This window comes from Sorex araneus, chromosome 9 (genome assembly GCF_027595985.1).
Source record: "Sorex araneus isolate mSorAra2 chromosome 9, mSorAra2.pri, whole genome shotgun sequence".
NCBI lineage: Eukaryota > Metazoa > Chordata > Mammalia > Eulipotyphla > Soricidae > Sorex > Sorex araneus.
This window is the reverse complement of record NC_073310.1, coordinates 25,766,946-25,786,034: the sequence shown is the minus strand read 5'-3', so window position 1 is coordinate 25,786,034 and position 19,089 is coordinate 25,766,946. Positions and strand designations below refer to the sequence as shown.

The window sequence follows — 19,089 nt, the reverse complement described above, 5'->3', positions numbered from 1 at the left end:
GGGAATAGTATAGCCAGTAGTTGCTTGCCTCACATACTGCTGACTCAGGTTTGATTTCCTGCATCCCACATGGTCCTCCAAATACCATCAGGAGTAATTCCTAAGCTCAGAGCCAAGAGTAAGCCCTGAGAACCACTGGGTATGGCTCTGAACAAATAAAAGCAAAACAAAAAAAACCTCAAACGACAACAACAAAACCCCCAAATTTAGCTTTTGTGGAAAGACTAATCATATGTTTTTGCTTTGATTTGTAGTTACCAGCTGACCAGTGGATACAAGCCTGCGCCAATGGATCTTAGTTTTGTCAAACTCACTCCATCTCAGGAAGCAATGGTGGACAAGCTGGCGGAAAATGCTCATAATGTATGGGCCCGGGATCGAATACGGCAGGGCTGGACTTACGGCATCCAACAGGTACAAGGGAATTAACCCACAATTCCTATGCTTATATTTACTTCATAGGGAGTTAACATAATTTGTAATAGAAGATACTTAATAATGACTGTTTCAGAATTACTCTGTATGTGTTAATGTCCAGGTGTACTAGAGGACCAATTTCATGCTAGAGTCAAGAAGTGAGATGATATAATTTTGTGTGCTGTCATGATGTACAAAATGAACATTACCATTAGAATGATTCACTGTACAATGGCTTGATGCTTCTTGATGTGATGATTTATTTTAGGAGAAAAACCTTTTGAAATATGAGAAGATTTTTATAAAGCAATAATAAAATAGGTACGCTATTCTTAAGTCAAAACTCAAGGGGCTGCTGAATTTCAGAATCCAGATTTTGGGGGGCTTTCAGAATAGTAATTCATTGATGTATTTCATCTTAGATAACACCCTCAGCAGAGCAAGAGACTGAAATTACCTTGTTCATTACAATGTAGGCACAATAGTACCACAAGGGGTAAATAGAGGCTATAAACATAGCCTTGCATCGATTCAGATCATTATTTTCCACCAAATGAGTTTAAACTTGTAAATACAAAGTTGCAGCATTCAGAAACATGCATCTCTATTAATGGTGGCATTTGTGGGAGTTAAAAAGCAGACTGAGGCAGGCGTCCAAGCATGGAGTAATCTTCCTGGCCCTTGTCTCACCGTGATTCAATTAAAAAAAAGAAAGAAAGAGAAAAAAGCAGAATGAGTATTGAGGCTGCATAGCTAAAGGATTAAGAGTAAACTTCAGCCATGCTTCTAGGTGACAGTTTGAACATTGGACACTGTTATTTTTCTTGTCAACAATTCATTTATTTCATTATATACCACATCTGATAAAGGTTTATGATAGTGTCTAACAAATACTATGCAAATATTTGCATTATTGCTAGATGTCAGTCATTATTCATAGATTTTAGGTGTATTTTGTCATTAATTCTCACACAGTTTTGTGACATATGAGTGATTTTTATTCCTAATTCTCACACAGTTTTGTGACATATGAGTGATTTTTATTCCTAATTTGAAAATGGTATACTATGAGAAAAAGTCCCCGATATTACACAGCTAGTGGCTGAACTAGGTAGAAATTGAACCTTTTGAGAGTCAAAGTTCTTCACTGAATAAAATTTGATGGGTTGTTTTTATGTTGCAATTTTCAGAGATACACGCAAATTGGCAAATTGTTACTTATAGGATTGCATTGTTACTGTCACTGTCATCGATTTGCTCCAGTGGGCACTAGTAACATCTCCATTTTGAGACTTCTTTTTACTGTTTCTGGCATTTCGAATATGCCATGGGTAACTTGCAGGCTCTGCCATGCGGGCAAGATACTCTTGGTAGCTTGCTGGGCTCTCCAAGAGGGGCGGAGGAATCGAACCAGGGTTGGCCACATGCAAGGCAAAAACCCTACCTGCTGTGCTATTATTGCTCCAGGATTGTACTGTAGTTCAGCATAAAGTCTAAAAGTTAGTTTGAGGAATATATTTTCCGAATCCTTTGAGTTCAGTGACTTTTGTCATTTGGCTAGCAAGAGAAATCTCAAATAACCTTGATTTAACTCATAGAATTATTTGCATATTTACACTGAATGAAATTCATTGTAGCTTATGAAAATGTCAACACTAAATAAGTTTGCTCATTTTGTATGTTTGCACGTGTGCACTTGTAAACCTGAACTTTATACAGAAGGAAGGCTCACCTTGAAGATGACATGGCTTCCAGACTTCTCTGAAATCCATTACTTTCTGGACACTCTTCCTTCAAATGCCCTAGTCTGTCCTCTTCATAGCAACACAAGGCTCTGTCTGATAAGGCAAAGGTCTCTCTCTGGAACCAACTCACCATTCCCCCTCCTTGCTCCTATCCCAAAACTTCCTGCACTTTCCTTACTCGTGATAAACCCGGAGCACCGTTTGATGGTTATTGGGATGAGGCTTGTCTTTACTTTTTTAATTATCCTCTTGTTAACATTGTAAACTCCTTGAGAACAGGAGTTAGCTTGAATTACCTCCCCACTGTCAAGCCAGCAGAGTTGATGTTAAACATTATTTGTGCAAGAAATCCCAGGCAAGCTCCTTTTCAACAGTCAGATTCCCAGGAAACTGCACAGTTGAATGTTGATAGAGAGGGACAGTACGAGGTTTCTAGAATTAGCATTGGTTATGCTTTTTTTTTTTTTTAATACTGCTTGTGTACATGGGCTGGAGTGATAGCACAGCGGTTAGGCTTTCGCCTTTCACACGGCCAACCCGTGTTCGATTCCTCCGCCCCTCTCGGAGAGCCCGGCAAGCTACTGAGAGTATGGAGCCCGCAACGGCAGAGCCTGGCAAGCTACCTGTGCGTATTGGATATGCCAAAAACAGTAACAATAAGTCTCTCAATGAGAGACATTACTGGTCCCCGTTCGAACAAATCGATGAACAACAAGATGACAGTGACAGTGCTTGTGTACATAGGGTAGCATTGTGATGGCTCCCTGACCTATAACCCAAATAATTTTGACTCCAGGTGACAATAGGTATTAATCCACTCAGAATGAGGTATTTAGTACAAATTTGCCAGAGAAAGGGAGAAGAAAGGAGGAACTAGTTTTCCTTGCTGGTGCCTAATGAGGACATAAAATTATCATCAAATAGCTCGTTTGCTTTTATAAGGTTGGGTAATATTCACAGAATCCTGATTCCTTTTCAGGCCAAGGTAAATTCCTTTTCAGGCCGAGAACTGAGTTTGCAGAAAACTCCACAGACGTTTCACAGAAGCTTCAACAAAACAGCAGCAGAGTTTCCCAAGGGGATGGAAAAATGGCATTTATTTCTTTTTCCTTCTCTCTTTCTTTTTCATAGGACCAAAACCCAGCAGTGGGTGGATAGGATAGAGAAGGAGAAGGCAGAGCCACTTCTGGTGATTCCAGGCCTGGTGGCGCAGGGCCTCGTGTTAGGATGGGGACTGTGGTACTGCAGATATAACCCAGGGCTGAGTTCATGCAAACCTGGTACTTTACCAGTTGAGCATTCACCTTAACCCAAGATGTCATCCCTTAAGTGGTGTTGCCCAAAAGCCTTGCAGTCATTCGTACAGAGACGCCTCCTTAAGAGGAAGTTTCATACTGTTTCGAAAATTAGACATTCTTTTTCCCAGCACAAGATAATGCCCCATTTCCTCGCTTAGCCAATGTAGGTTTTGTTTGCTTGTTTGTTTTTAGTTCCACACTTCGAAGTGCTCGGGGCTTACTCCTAGCTCTGAACTCAGAGCTCACTTCCAGCAGTGCTGGATGGGTCAGATCAAGTGCCAGGGATAGAATCACATTGGCTGCTTGTAAGACATGCCGTACTAGTGCTCCAGCCCAAATGTTGTTTTTAACCACATTTTAAAATTGGTACCTATGTTACAGTGGATTAATTTTAAGTTTTCACTGATTTTACATCTCCTGGCATTAGCTGCTTTCATCAATTGATGGAGCTAACTTAATGCATAAGTTTCAAGCTGTTTGTGGGTCAAAGAATATCCCTCAAGACCATAATATACAGAGTTTTCTCTCAAGAAGAATCACAGCCTGATGCATCAGGCTGTGATTCTCAAAAACTCAATGCAAGATGACCGGTACCAATTTGACTCTTTTTGTAACATAGATTTGTTAGTCAAATAGAGTAGGGAATCTTTTATTCTCTAGTTCATTGCCTTGTAATCCTGGCAGATGGTATATTATTAAAGTGATTTTTCAAGTTAATACTAGTTATTGCTGTTGTTTTTCTGTTTCTTTTCATGGACAGTATCACTGTAGCACTGTTGTCTCGTTGTTCATTGATTTGATCGAGTGGGCACCAGTAACATCTCCATTGTGAGACTTGTTGTTACTGTTTTTGGCATATTGAATACACCATGGGTAGCTTGCCAGGCTCTGCCTTGCGGAGGAGATACTCTTGGTAGCCTGTGGGGCTCTCCGAGAGGGGCAGAGGAATCGAACTAGGGTCGACCACATGCAAGGTAGACGCCCTACATGCTGAGCTATCGCTCAAATCCAGGACCTGGGCAGTATCTGCTTCAAATGGACAATTTATTCATTTGATTAAATCTTTTATTTTATAGAAGTTCAGCTTTTTCTTTTTCTTGGTAGTACAAGAAACAAAAGGAAGGTGCTGGGCTACTTTTAAACACCTTTTATGGATTTTATAGGTGGCTGTTTTTAGTCACTGCCTTATTTTCAAATGCTTTGGGCGTTGCTTTGATGACCACAGACCATTTTCTTTCTGTAGGATGTAAAGAACAGAAGAAACCCTCGTCTTGTTCCCTATACCCTTCTGGATGACAGAACGAAGAAATCAAATAAGGACAGCCTCCGGGAAGCTGTGCGAACACTGCTGGGGTATGGCTACAACCTGGAGGCACCAGATCAAGATCATGGTAATTGGATTTATCTTCTAGCTCTTGGTCACAAAATTGTGTAGAACGTGGTTCTGAGCTCCATTTGTTCCATTATAGCTGGATTTTTTTCTCTGTAAGAATAGTCTGTATTCATGGACCCAACAAACTGCAACTTTGGGTTAGTTGAATCCCTTGTTTTGTAATTTACCGCTCCCCCCTCACGCAATCAAAACTCAATTAATTTTATAAAGCTAAGCAAATTAATAAAGAGGGAGAATGAGAACAAGTGCTTTGGTTTAAGTGTATAATTTAGACCAGTATTTTAGTATTCGGCAGTGTTTCTTATTCTTTTTTCCCTTCTGATGTTCTCTGCTTTCTGTCAACTCCCAGTCTAATTCTGGGTCCCCTAGACTGAGCCATAGCTCTCTGTTTAGGTAATGTTCACGTCTGGTCATCTTGAAATATCCTGGTGTGTACAGGGAATAGACATCTGGCCTTCAATTGAGAAATGCAGGATTAGAGCTATATTTCCCTGAAGAACCCTTGAAGGATTAGAGTATCTCTTATTAAGTAGCTCAGGACCACAGTAATTCAGAGGTTCTGCGGAGGGAAAGGAAAGGAATTGGATTTAGCCTCTTCAAGAGTCTGAGGTGAATTCTTAACTCTCTGATTCCTTACTGTTCTTGACTGCAACCTTACGAACTCACGATTCAGAGCAGTCGTTTGTTGTTCCCGTGACTCAACCTAGAGTAAGCACTAGTGTTTTCTAATCCCTCATAATTTACCCTCATACATATAGGCAATATTAATTACTTAGTGCAGCCGTTGGCTTAATGGAAAACACATTAGAGTAGACAGTCAATAAACGTACTGAATAAGTGGATTTTAAAATGTTTTATAAAGTACACATTTCCTTTAAATAATGCTCTTTAGGGACATAATTTATAGTTCTCAACTCCTTAATCCTTTGCTCCTGTCAGTTGAGTTAAGGTTAATAGCTGTGTTTTAAAGTTGCCTAAATGACTGTGTGTTTCAGTATAGTGTCTATGTTTCCATTCTAGAAAATTTTCAGATGCCTATCCCATGTATACTCTGTTGACTTATGTTTTCACTGCAGTCTTTGTGCATGGAAACCAGACTTCAATAATAATAATAATAGCTAGGATTTATGTACTGCTAATACTTTGCATCAGGTTTTTTCTTTACAATTAATCATCACAACAACTATATGAAGATTATATTTCTATTACACTTATTTTACAGATAAGAAACTTGGGACTCAGAGATTTTGTTCTCCTATCTCCTAAATTCTGACTCCAGATTTTATTCTTCTGAGCTGTCATTATGTGATTAGCATCTTGATAATTCCTAGTAATTGAATACTTATAATTGCTGAAAATAAAATAAGAGATATATATAATAGCAATATTCACTGTCACTGTCATCCCATTGCTCATCAATTTGTTCGAGCAGGCAATAGTAACGTCTCTCATTGAGAGACTTATTGTTACTGTTTTTGGCATATTCAATACACACAGGTAGCTTGCCAGGCTCTGTCATGCGGGCTCCATACTCTCAGTAGCTTGCCGGGCTCTCCGAGAGGGGTGGAAGAATCGAACTCGGGTTGGCTGCGTGAAAGGCGAAAGCCCAACTGCTGTGCTATCGCCCCAGCCCAATATCTTGTTTATCTTTAGGTCAAAAATATGCTTTACTTTGACAGTATCACTGCAAATATTTATAGATTCTTTTTAGGAATCATATACGACTGTGTGTGTAATATCCCAGCAGTACTATGACTATGGGGATGGGTGCAAACATTAAAAGCCTTCTAACCAAGATATAACAGTGGAAGAGAATGCTACAAGTCTCATAAAGAATAAGGCCTTTTAGGCTATTTATGGGCTGGAGCGATAGCACAGTGGTAGGGCGTTCGCCTTTCACGCGGCAGACCTGTGTTTGATTCCTCCACCCCTCTTGGAGAGCCTGGCAAGCTACCGAGAGTATCAAGCCCGCACGGCAGAGCCTGGCAAGCAACCCATGGCATATTGGATATGCCAAAAACAGTAACAATAAGTCTCACAATGAGAGATGTTACTGGTGCCCGCTTGAACAAATCGATGAGCAACGGGATGACAGGCTATTTACAGTTTGTATCTTTAACTGAAGTATAATTGACACATAATAAAAATACACATATCTTTACTACTTAGTTTGATGAATTTTGACAGTTGTATACACAAAAGGAACCACCACTCAAAACCGTATGTGGAACATTTTCTTTATGGTAGGGAGTTTTCTCCTTTTCCCAAAAAATAATTGTTTCTAAATTATATTTATAATGCACTGTCCTTACTACTGAGATACGTGAGGCTCGGGAAGGGTGAGTTGGAATCACCCTGGTTCACGTATCCCAAGCCAAGAGGATGGTAAGTACAAAGGCTTGCAGGCGCTATGGAAGATTGCCGTTGATTTCAGCTAACTTCGCTGAACTAGATATAGAAAAATCACAGGAAATGAAGGAGGAAGACAAGAAATGGAGCAGATTTTTCTCTTAAAAAAATCACTTTTAAAAAGAAAAAAAATCACTCTGGCAGCTAGAGAGAGAGAAAGAAAGAGAGAGAGAGAGAGAGAGAGAGAGAGAGAGAGAGAGAGAGAGAGAGAGAGAGAGAGAGAGAGGAGTGCATTAGGTTAAACCCTTGCATTGCATACAGCCAACCTGGCTTAATCCCTGGCACCCCTATAGTTCCCTTAGAACCGGGAAGAGTTACCCTAAGTTTAGAACCAGGAGTAATCCCTAGGCACTGTCCGGTACTGTCACCTAGGCACTGTCACCTCCAAAAAAATCTCACTCTCATACTACTGAGCATATGATTTCTTTAGCTACCATCAATACAGCAATCATCCTGATTGGTTATAAAGCTACAGCTTCTATAAGAACAGAGAACCCAGCATTCCAGGCCAACACCTTTGGCCTATATCTTGAAATCATCTTGAAACCTTCATTGCGCTCACAAGGCTATCACATCAGAACTAGGAAACTGAAAGCTTTTACAGAACAGTCTTTTTTTTAAATTTTATTTTATTGAATCACTGTGACAAAAGTTACAAAGCTTTCAGGTTTAAGTCTCAGTCATACAATGATCACACCCCCCAAAAAATGACAAGTACACATTCTTCTCAGGACATGAGGAACATTCTCCAGGATATTTCATACACTAGAATGCAAAATAAGTGTCAATAAACTTAAGAAGACTGAAGGGGCATTAAGCATAAAGACTGTCTTCTCTAATCCCAGTGATGTTAAATTAGAAATCAACTCAACCATAGGTAAAGCTCACATATATGGAGACTAAATGATAGTTTACTGCAAAACTGCTGGGCCAGTGAGGAAATTTAAAGATCAATGAATCATCATCATCACTATCATCCCATTGATCTTCAATTTGCTCGAGCGGGCCCAGTAACATTAGTCTCCTTTCGTCCTAGCCCTGAGATTTTAGCAGCCTGTCTTTACTCATCCTTCCCAATGATGCTGCATTAGAGGTTCTTTCAGGGTCAGGGGAATGAGACCCATCGTTGTTACTGTATTTGGCATATGAATATGCCACGGGAAGCTTGCTAGGCTCTCCTGTGAGAGCAGGAAATCTCTCGGTAGCTTGCCAGGTTTTCCGAGAGGAGAACTAGGCTATATGCTATAAAGTTCACACTCACTCAGACATTCACACTAAGACACACAGACACAATCAGACAATCACATTAAGAAAAATAGACACTCAGACTCAGACACTCACTCACACTCAGACACTCACACTCAGACACTCAGACACTCACACTCAAACAGACACTCACTCAGACACTCACATTCAGACACTCACACTCAGACACACAGACTCACACTCAGACACTCACAATCAGACACTCAGACACTCACACTCAAATACTCACTCAGACACTCACATTCAGACACTCACACTCAGACACACAGACTCACACTCAGACACTCACAATCAGACACTCACACTCAGACACCTAGACTCACACTCAGACACAGAGATACTCACACTCAGACACTCACACTCAGACACACAGACACACTCATACTCTCAGACACTCAGACTCAAGCACACACACAAAGACATACTCAGACACACAGACACTCATGCTCTGGCACTCAGATACTCACACTCAGACACCCAGACACTCACACTGAGACACACAAACACTCACAGTCGAATTATAGCAATAGCACAGGGGGTTGGAGCAGTAGCAAAGCAGGTAGGGTATTTGCCTTGAACGCGGCTGACCCAGGTTCGATTCCCAGCATCCCCTGAGCACCGCCAGTGTTAATTTCTGAGTGCAGTGCCAGGAATAACCCCTGTGCATTGCCGGGTGTGACCCAAAAAGAAAAAAAAAGGAAAAGAAAAGATCAATGAAGTAGAACAAAAATGTAGAATTAAACCTACACATATATCAACAGTCAATTCATACACAGATTCTAAGAATATAAAATGGAGAAAGCCTCTTTAAGAAATGATGTTGTAAAAAGTAATACAGGCAGGGACAGAAGTGATGGTGTATCAGGTAGGACACAGTACCCCTGGATGTGGTCCCCAGCACCACGTATGTTTCCTCAAGCTCTCCAGGAGTGATCCCTGAGCACAGAGCTAGGAGTACGTCCAGATCACAGCTGGGGATGATGCAAAAGCAAAACATAACTAACAATAACAACAACAAAAGGAGAACAATCTTGTACAAAGAATGAAGACAGACCACTGTCTTATGCCACATACAAAAAAAGTGGATTAAAGATACATACATAAGACTTGAAACCATAAAATACACAGAAGAAAATAGCTGCTGATTCCATGACAATTGCCTTAGAGATGTCTTTGTTGCTAGATTCCCACAGAATGGAAATGAAAGCAAAAGTAAGCAAGTCATATTACATTCACTGAAAATTCTTATGTAGGCCAGAGGATAGTACAGTTGGTAGGTGCTTACCTTGCATGGGACCCATCCAGGTTCGGCTCCTGGTACCCTATGTAGTGCCCCAAACCTGTTTAGTGTGATCCCTGAGCTCAGACCAGAAGTATGCCCTGAACATGGCTGGGTGTAGCCCACAAACAAACAAACAGGCGAAAATTTATTCACAGTGGAGACCATCATCAAAATAAAGACTTCCTACCAAATAGGATCTGTGTACATTATACATCTGATAAAGGGTTAATAGTTATGGTATATTATTAATTTACTCAACTCATTAACAAAATAAATAGCCCAGTGAAAAATGTACATAAGGTCTGAGTGGATATTTCTCCAAAGCATACAAAGATCACCAGTGGGCATATAATAAATTAATCATGCTGACATATATTAGGGAGATGGAAATCAAAACCATGGTAAGATACCTTTGAAAATGCCCTTATCGCAAAGACCAGAAATAGTAAGAGTTGGCAAGGCTGTGAAACAAAATTAAACATTATATACAGCTGGTGGGAATGTAAATTGGTACAGCCTTATGGAAAACAGTATGGAGTTTTCCCCCCAATTAAATATAGGCACACCATATGATAGAGCTATTCAACTTCAAGATATATATGTAAATATATGTATATAAATTATCATTAAAAAAAGATATAGGCACACTTATGTTTACTGTAACGCTCTCTGCAATGGACAGGTTATGGAAACAATCTAAGTGTTCATCAATATTATTAACTCAAGTTTAATAATGTTGCTAGGAAAATTAGGAAAATTGCTTTACTACTCCCCCCCGGCATTATTTCATCTGTTTAATGGCAGAATAATATTCCATTGAGTATATATGACAGAGCTTCCTGATCCAGTCAACACCATAGTATACATATACTTTTGAATTAATGTTTTATGTCATCCAAATCAATGTTTAGGGGTGTTTACTGAATTATTAAGGGATACTTCCATTTAAAAAAATAAATCCCTATGCAGTTTCCTACAGGAAATTTAGTGATGTGCATTCCCAACAACAAAGTAGTATCCCACTGTCGTCCCACTGTTTGTCAATTTACTCAAGCGGGCAACAGTAATGCCTTTATTCCTCCTAGCCCTGAGATTTTAGCAGCCTCTCCTTACTCATCTTTCACAATGATTGGAGGCTCTTTCAGGGCCAGGGGAATGAGACCTATCATTGATGTTTTTGGCATATTGAATATACCACGGGTAGCTTGCCAGGCTCTGCTCCTGTGGGCGAGATACTCTTTGTTGTCAGTGCCTGTTACATTCTCTTTGTTTTTACCATTTCTTTGTTGTCAGTGCCTGTTACTTTCTTTATATATAAAATATATAGAAATATGTATATATTTTTACATAACCATTTGTCATTTAAGCATACTTGTTTTCAAACTATGAAACCTGTGGAGGGAAGGAGAGGAGAGGTGGGGGAAATGGTTAAAGGGTGTTGTTGGAGAAGAGTGAGATGACAACGTAGAGAGCAGTGATAGATCAGTGAAAAAAATAAAGCCCACTCACTCTGCAGCTCACTGACACATATTTTATATATGTTTATATCTAAGTAAAAAAAAAAAACAACTTGTGAAGCCAGAGCGATAGTACAGCAGGTAGGGTATTTGCCTTGCACGCGGTCAACCCGGGTTCGATTCCCAGCATCCCAAATGGTCCCCCGAGCACCACCAGGAGTAATTCCTGAGTGCAGAGTCAAGAGTAACCTCTGAGCATCACTAGGTGTGACCCAAAAAAGGTAAAAAAAAAAATCCTCATATATGTGTCCATGTTTACTGGAAAATAAGAGCATTTTAACTTTAAAACCAGAAAAAGTATACTTGTTTTCATTGGGTGATGATTCCATTTCATTGTTTGATATGGATAATTATTTGGATACCTTGGTGAGGACGAATGTATTACAATTTTTCCCACTAAAATGGAAACGAGGTAGTAGGCTCCTTTTTGTCCACATTCTTACCATCACTCATTGTTCCAATTATATCATATATGGTCTCCATGTTTTCAATGAAATAATTGGCTTTTATTCTTATTAATGTTTCTTGTTATGATGAAGTCTTCTCTATGATTTCAAGGTCCCTTTTTATATTTAAGTGGCTCGATGATGCTATGTCTAATGAAGAGTTTTAAAAAATTTTATCACATTTGGATTTGGTTAATCTTCTCAAATGTTAACCTTTTCATCAGATTTGAAATTCATTTCATCATTACGTCTTACTCTTTCTTCCTTTTCTTTCTTTTCTCCTTCTGAGGCATCCATTATATATATATATGTATATATATAATGGATGCCTCATTATATATATATACACACATTATTCTATCTTCAGGCTTCTGAAGCTGTTATTTTCTTGATATATTTTCTTTGTTTTTAATACTAATAATCTCTATGGGCCTATTTTAAAATTCATTGATTGTTCTTGTAAACTCAAACCTACTGTTGAAACCCACTATTAAATCTTTAAATTTTAGCTATTATCCTTTTAAGTGTTAGAATGTTTTTTTTATCAAAAGGATGTGAACTTGTTATAATCAATAATTTTATTTATTATTTTTGCTTCATTTGTTTTGGGGCTCAAGCCCAGAAGTCTGTTATTGATTCTGATATGATAAAGTACATTTGAGAGACATCCTCTACCACTGAGGTATATCCTTAACTATAATGCCTGGACTTTATTATTTTTCATATTTTCAGAATTGTATTCCATTCTCTGGAGAAACATCATTCTAATATTTTTCTTTAGTGTTTTACACAGAGTTCCTTTCAGTTCTCTGAACATGTTTAAAATGCCTGATTTAAAGTCTTCATCCAGATTTAAAGTTCAATATCTAGACTTTCTCAGAAATAACTTCTCTACGTAGAATTGTATGCATATATGTATGTAAATGCAATTTCCAGAATAGAAATTGCCCCTGGTGGTATATTCCTGCTTTTACCCCCTATGTATTAACATTATCGTTTATATCTTTGAGTAATACTGTTTCGTTCAAAACCGTATTTTCCCTTCTCTCAGGTTTGTTATTGACTTTGAAATGATTTCTTAGCTTAATGACTTTTATAGAGTTTATAAAGTTTACAGAGATTTTTAGACTTTATAGAGTTTGTGACGTGACCACAGATATAATTTTTTATCAGCTTTTCTTTGGGTAGTGATTGGATATGTCTATCTTCAGTATCTGGGTTTTATAAGCCTTCCATTCTTTATCAGGGTAAGGCGCTCTGTGTGTATGTTGGGACATGCTTTCAGCACTTTTCTGGGCATCCCTGACAGAAAATTTTTAAAAATGCACATTGGCATACCTGGTAAATGTAGATGAGAAAATCTCAACAAATCCTAAAATTATAATTCATTTTAATGACATATTAAAATGATCATATCTAGGGATTCAAGAGTTAGTAGCAAAACACTTGCCTTCCAGGCTGCTAACCTTGGTCCCATCCCTAGCATCACACAAGATTCCCTGAACAAACCCAGTAGTAAACTCTGAGCACACAAGGTGTTGGACCAAGATAAACACACACACACACACACACACACACACACACACATGCACATGCACACATGCATACACACAAATACACACAAGATCATACAACATGACCAAATGGAGTTTATTTCAATGGTGCAGGATGAACCAAAAAGAAAAGAAACATATAATCAGATTGTTAGATGTAGAGTAAACCTTTTGACAAGACTTAACTTTTATTTATAATAAAAACTCTCAACAAAACTACATAACAAAGGCCATGTACACTAACCCATAACTACCGTCATACTCAACTACAAAGAATAAAAACCTTTTTATTTATAACCAGTCAAAAGACAAGAAGGTACATTCACAATACTATTGTTCAATATAACGATTTTGTTGAGAATTTTTATTATAAATAAAAGCCTAGTTACTACAATTGTGCAAGGAAAATAAATGTAATTCATATGGGAAAAGAAAAAAATCACCATTGCAGATAACATGATGATATGCCTAGAAAACTTTAAAACTCAGACACTCTAAGTTTATTAGCTACGACATACCAACATAGTAAAACCTCCAGCTATACAAACAGTGCACCAAAATCTCATTAATTTCTGCTTGCAAACCACAAACTAGAAGAAAATGAACTCAGGAAAGCAATACCATTTACAACTGCATTTAAAAAAAATCAAGTACTAGAATCAACGTGGTAGGCAAAGGGCTTAATATAAAAAAAGCTGTGTCACTGTTAAAACAAATTGAAGACACAAGGAAATGAAAATATTTTTATGCCTTGAATTGGAAGAATTACATTGTTAAAATTACCATTTCACCTAAAGTATTGTACCTAGTGTATATGTTCAATGCAATTCCTATGAAATTCTGATAGTATTCTTATAGAACATAGAACAAACATAACTAAACCTAGTCTGAATCTAGAAAATACCTCCAATATTCTAGTACGCTAATAAAAAGAGACCAAGATGGGAGACAACACATTTTCTAGCTTTAAATTTCATTTCACATCTACTATAATTTAGAGTGTAATACTGGAATAAAAACTCAGAAATAACCCCTGAGATACATGGACTGTTAATTGATTAACAAAGCATTAAATTAAATAAGTCTCTTCAAAAAATGATGTTGAAAGAACTGGCCAGTTATGTGTAGAAGACTGAAATTGGATATTATCTCATGTATATAATTTAACTTTAAATGCATTAAGACCTTAAATGCTAGATATGGGATCATAAAATACATTGAAGAAAACAAAGGCAAAGTATGCCAATAAATGTGTTTCACTGGTGTCCTGAAGGGTTTGACTCTAACAAGAAAGCAAAATCAAAATCAAATGCCATTATACCAAACTAAAAATGTTCTACAGTGAAAAAAAAAACCTATCATAAAGTTAAAAAGCTTCTTTTGAATGGAAGAAAGTCTTTGCACAGCATATATCTGAAAGGGGGTAATATCTGTGATATATGTAGCACTGTAGCACTGTCGTCCCATTGTTCATCAATTAGCTTGAGCGGGTACCAGTAACATCTCCATTGTGAGACTTGTTTTTACTATTTTTGGCATATCGAATTCGCCACGGGTAGCCTGCCAGGACTTACACATAAAACTCAACAAAAATAATAAATAGCCCCATCAAAGCCCCATCAAAATACGGGGAGAACATAATAGCCGGTTTTCCAAAAAGACATTAAAACCAGTAAGATTAAATCTTTTCAATAATAATAATAATAATAATTGAGAGGCTAGAGATATCCATTCTACATTGTAGATTGAGATCCTGCTCACCAGTGGGTCCTAGAATTGATCTGCATGCCTATTTCATTGATGGGATTGATTTTATCCCCATATATAATATGAAGAATATTTTTCAGTTTTAGAAATAGAGTACCATCTGAGTAAGATTTTGAGTCAATCAAAATATCTATAAGAAGAGATTAATGTTTACTGGACAACCACATGCAAAAAAATGGGTTTAGACCTTGACCTGACACCATGCACAAAAGTCAGATCAAAATGGATTAAAGACCTCAACATTAGACCACAAACCATAAGGTACATTGAAGACAATGTCGGCGAAACCCTCCACGATATTGAAGATAAAGGTATCTTCAAAGGTGGCACGGAACTAAGCAATCTAGTAAAAACAGAGATCAACAAATGGGACTACATTAAACTAAAAAGCTTCTGCACCGCAAGAGATACATTGACCAGAATCCAAAGACTATCCACAGAATGGGAAAGGATATTTACACAATACCCATCAGATAAGGGGTTGATATCAATGGTATATAAAGCACTGGTTGAACTCTACAAGAAGAAAACATCCAACCCCATCAAAAAATGGGGCGAAGAAATGAACAGAAACTTTACCAAGGAAGAAATACGAATGGCCAAAAGGCACATGAAAAAGTTCTCTGCATCACTAATCATCAGAGAGATGCAGATCAAAACAACCATGAGATACCACCTCACACCACAGAGACTAGCACACATCCAAAAGAACAAAAGCAACCGCTGTTGGAGAGGATGTGGGGAGAAAGGGACCCTTCTTCACTGCTGGTGGGAATGCCGACTGGTTCAGCCCTTCTGGAAAACAATTTGGACGATTCTCAAAAAATTAGATATTGAATTCCCATTTGACCCAGCAATACCACTGCTGGGAATATATCCCAGAGAGGCAAAAAAGTACAATCGAAACAACATCTGCACATGTATGTTCATCGCAGCACTGTTTACAATAGCCAGAATCTGGAAAAAACCCGAATGCCCCAGAACGGATGACTGGTTGAGGAAACTTTGGTACATCTATACAATGGAATACTATGCAGCTGTTAGAAAAAAGGAGGTCAAGAATTTTGTAGTTAAGTGGATGGGCATGAAAAGTTTCATGCTGAGTGAAATGAGTCAGAAAGAGAGAGACAGACATAGAAAGATTGCACTCATCTATGGTATATAGAATAACAGAGTGGGAGAGTATCACCCAAGAACTGTAGAAATAAGTACCAGGAGGTTGACTCCATGGCTTCGAAGCTGGCCTCACGTTCCGGGGAAAGGTCAACTCAGAGAAGCGATCACCAACTACATTGTAGTCGAAGGCCATGTGGGGGAAGGGAGTTGCGGGCTGAATGAGGGCTAGAGACTGAGCACAGTGGCCACTGAACACCTTTATTGCAAACCACAACAGCTAATTAGAGAGAGAGAACAGAAGGGAATGCCTTGCCACAGTGGCAGGGTGGGGTGGGGGGGAGATGGGATTGGGGAGGGTGGGAGGGACGCTGGGTTTACGGGTGGTGGAGAATGGGCACTGGTGAAGGGATGGGTTCCCGAACTTTGTATGAGGGAAGTATAAGCACAAAAGTGTATAAATCTGTAACTGTACCCTCACGGTGATTCTCTAATTAAAAATAAATAAAATTAAAAAAAAAAAGAAGAGATTAATGTTTAAAGGACAGTTTAGCTAGAAAAAAACATTAGTTAAATTAAGCAAATAAAGAGTTGAGGGAATAATGAGAGTCTAGTTGCATTAAATTATCGGATATAGTGCAGAGTCAATAGTCATGTTGGAAGACTAAGAAAAATATGGAGAGCCAGAGAAATAGTACAATAGATAGGGTGCTTGTCTTGCACAAAGTCAACCTGGCTTCGATCCCCAGCATCCCATATGGTCCTCAAAGCCCACTGTGAGTGATCCCTGAGCACAGAGCCAGGATTAAACCCTGGACACTTTCGGGATGTGCCCTCTTCCATAAAAAAGACAAAATATGGGGTATCTTGGAAAACCTGAAAACAAAAACATAGATAAATATGTACAAGGTGTTCCAGCCTCAGGAAATTTAGAAATAAAAGCTTGATGTGTGATGACAGATCACAAAATATGACTATGGCAACAGTGGGAAGGAACAGATTAGAAGGAGACAGTGCTTGGAGATGGAGACTCTCAATGATTTTTACGGGGGAAAAATGGTGAGAATGGAACCTAAGTGATAGATGTGAAAGATTCCTGGATTAAAGTAAATTAAGTCAGATGACTAAAATGAGATTTAAATATGTACAATTTGCAATTGTACATATAGTAATTGCCAATGTTAAAAAGTCTTAAGGACTTAAACATTTTGATGAGATCGAATCTATACGGTTCATCAATTTATTTTCTGTTGTACAGCAGAATTCTTGCATATTGCAGATTTAATATAAACATAGTATTTAAATTATACTATCCTTGGAATACTACTCTAGTATTCTAAAAGAAATGAACAAGTAGTTTTTATTATGAAATTTATTATTTATCATGGTTTGAATTGCATATTAGATATAATATCAGGACATTGGAAATAATTGCTGTTAAGAATTGACAGTAATTATACAGTTAATATGCAAACACACTCAAGGTTTCTCTATATATGTAAAAGTTCTGTATATATGTAAAAGTACATATTCTATATATATGTAAATAGACTAACCAGCCTTCCTTTCTAACTTGTTCCAATTAAAAATTTTAATACATAATTAGATTTTGACTGCCCTCTAGTGGTGTCTTCAAATGAATGGGTAGTAGTTCTACGTGTACATTTTTGGTCTTATGAAATCAGTTCACAAGTCTCACAATGGAGACATTACTGGTGCCCGCTCGAGAAAATCGATGAACAACGGTAGTACAGTGCTACAGTGCTACATGTAATCAGTTCTTGGTATGTCCACTCTCTGTGCCAAGATCTGTGAGGCAGTGTGAGCACAGTATTTTATTGAACAATGCCCTTAATTTTGAGGTGAATTTAAGTTTAAGGCATTCTTCCTTAGTTTCTTGAATAATGATAGCTTTGAAAGAGTGCTGCAGACATATTTGCTAACTGTTCATTTTGAAGTGTCAAATAATATTAGATTTACTATTGTAGTACAAAGTAATTTATATAACATGCTGACAAGAGTTACATGGTAAGCTTATATTATGTAGAAGTTTGAAATCAAGGAAAGCATCAGAATTGAACATTTAAGGCTGGGGTGGGGGTAGAGCACATTGCCTTTGGCACTTTTGAGCTATTCCTCTGAATGCTACACCTGGAACTCATAAACATTTTGTTCATGTATTTATATTTGGAAGGTATTTTTGACAATTATCTAGAGAGCATCTACTTTGTGTTTAGCTGTGGATTCTAAAATGTGTAGGATAACATTGGGTTTGTCTATCATTATGGTTGTTCTAGGGATAACACTGGGTTGTCCCTGCCTTGCCACAGGGAACTTAGTTTACCTTCAAACAATGTCCTTTCTGTATGGACACAGGAAGACAGTTAATATTATGCTTTGTAACTTGGGAGTTGATTTATTCCAATAATATTTACTCCTGGGCATCTATTTTCTCAACTCAGTTGCCCTTAGTTCCTAGCACCCCAAAAGCAGGGTCTCGACGAGGGACAGAATGGACCCAGGGCAAGCTGTGAGCTACCCTGGCATCGAAATGGGCCAGGTCAAAGCGCCACAGTACTCAACTATAAGTTGAGAACTTGGTCATAGACAAATGTTGTCATGATCCAAAGGTAACAACGAGACTAGGACCCTGCTGGGTTAGGAAGACTAATCTGACCTGAAGACTGTGGTCTGGAATATATAGTGAATGTTCTCAGGAAGAACCAAACTTTAAGGTGATATATCTCTTACTGTGCTCATACAGAATGACTTTGCTAGAAATAATACAAGTAGATTTACTACAAATATTTAAGTGGATTACTAGCTGAGGAAAGAAGAAAGTGACACACCCTGGATGGGATCCTGCCCTTAAGCGGATCTCCT

General features: G+C 38.1%; 1 protein-coding gene across 1 annotated transcript in view; it reads left to right on the top strand.

Annotated features, from left to right (window-relative positions):
- Positions 1-19,089, top strand: part of RYR2 (ryanodine receptor 2) — a 762,156-nt gene that overhangs the window by 478,675 nt on the left and 264,392 nt on the right. Inside the window, exons 25-26 of the mRNA XM_055147039.1 lie at positions 255-414; positions 4,704-4,851. Coding sequence (XP_055003014.1) covers positions 255-414; positions 4,704-4,851 — 308 coding nt within the window. The remainder of the gene's footprint in view (positions 1-254; positions 415-4,703; positions 4,852-19,089) is intronic.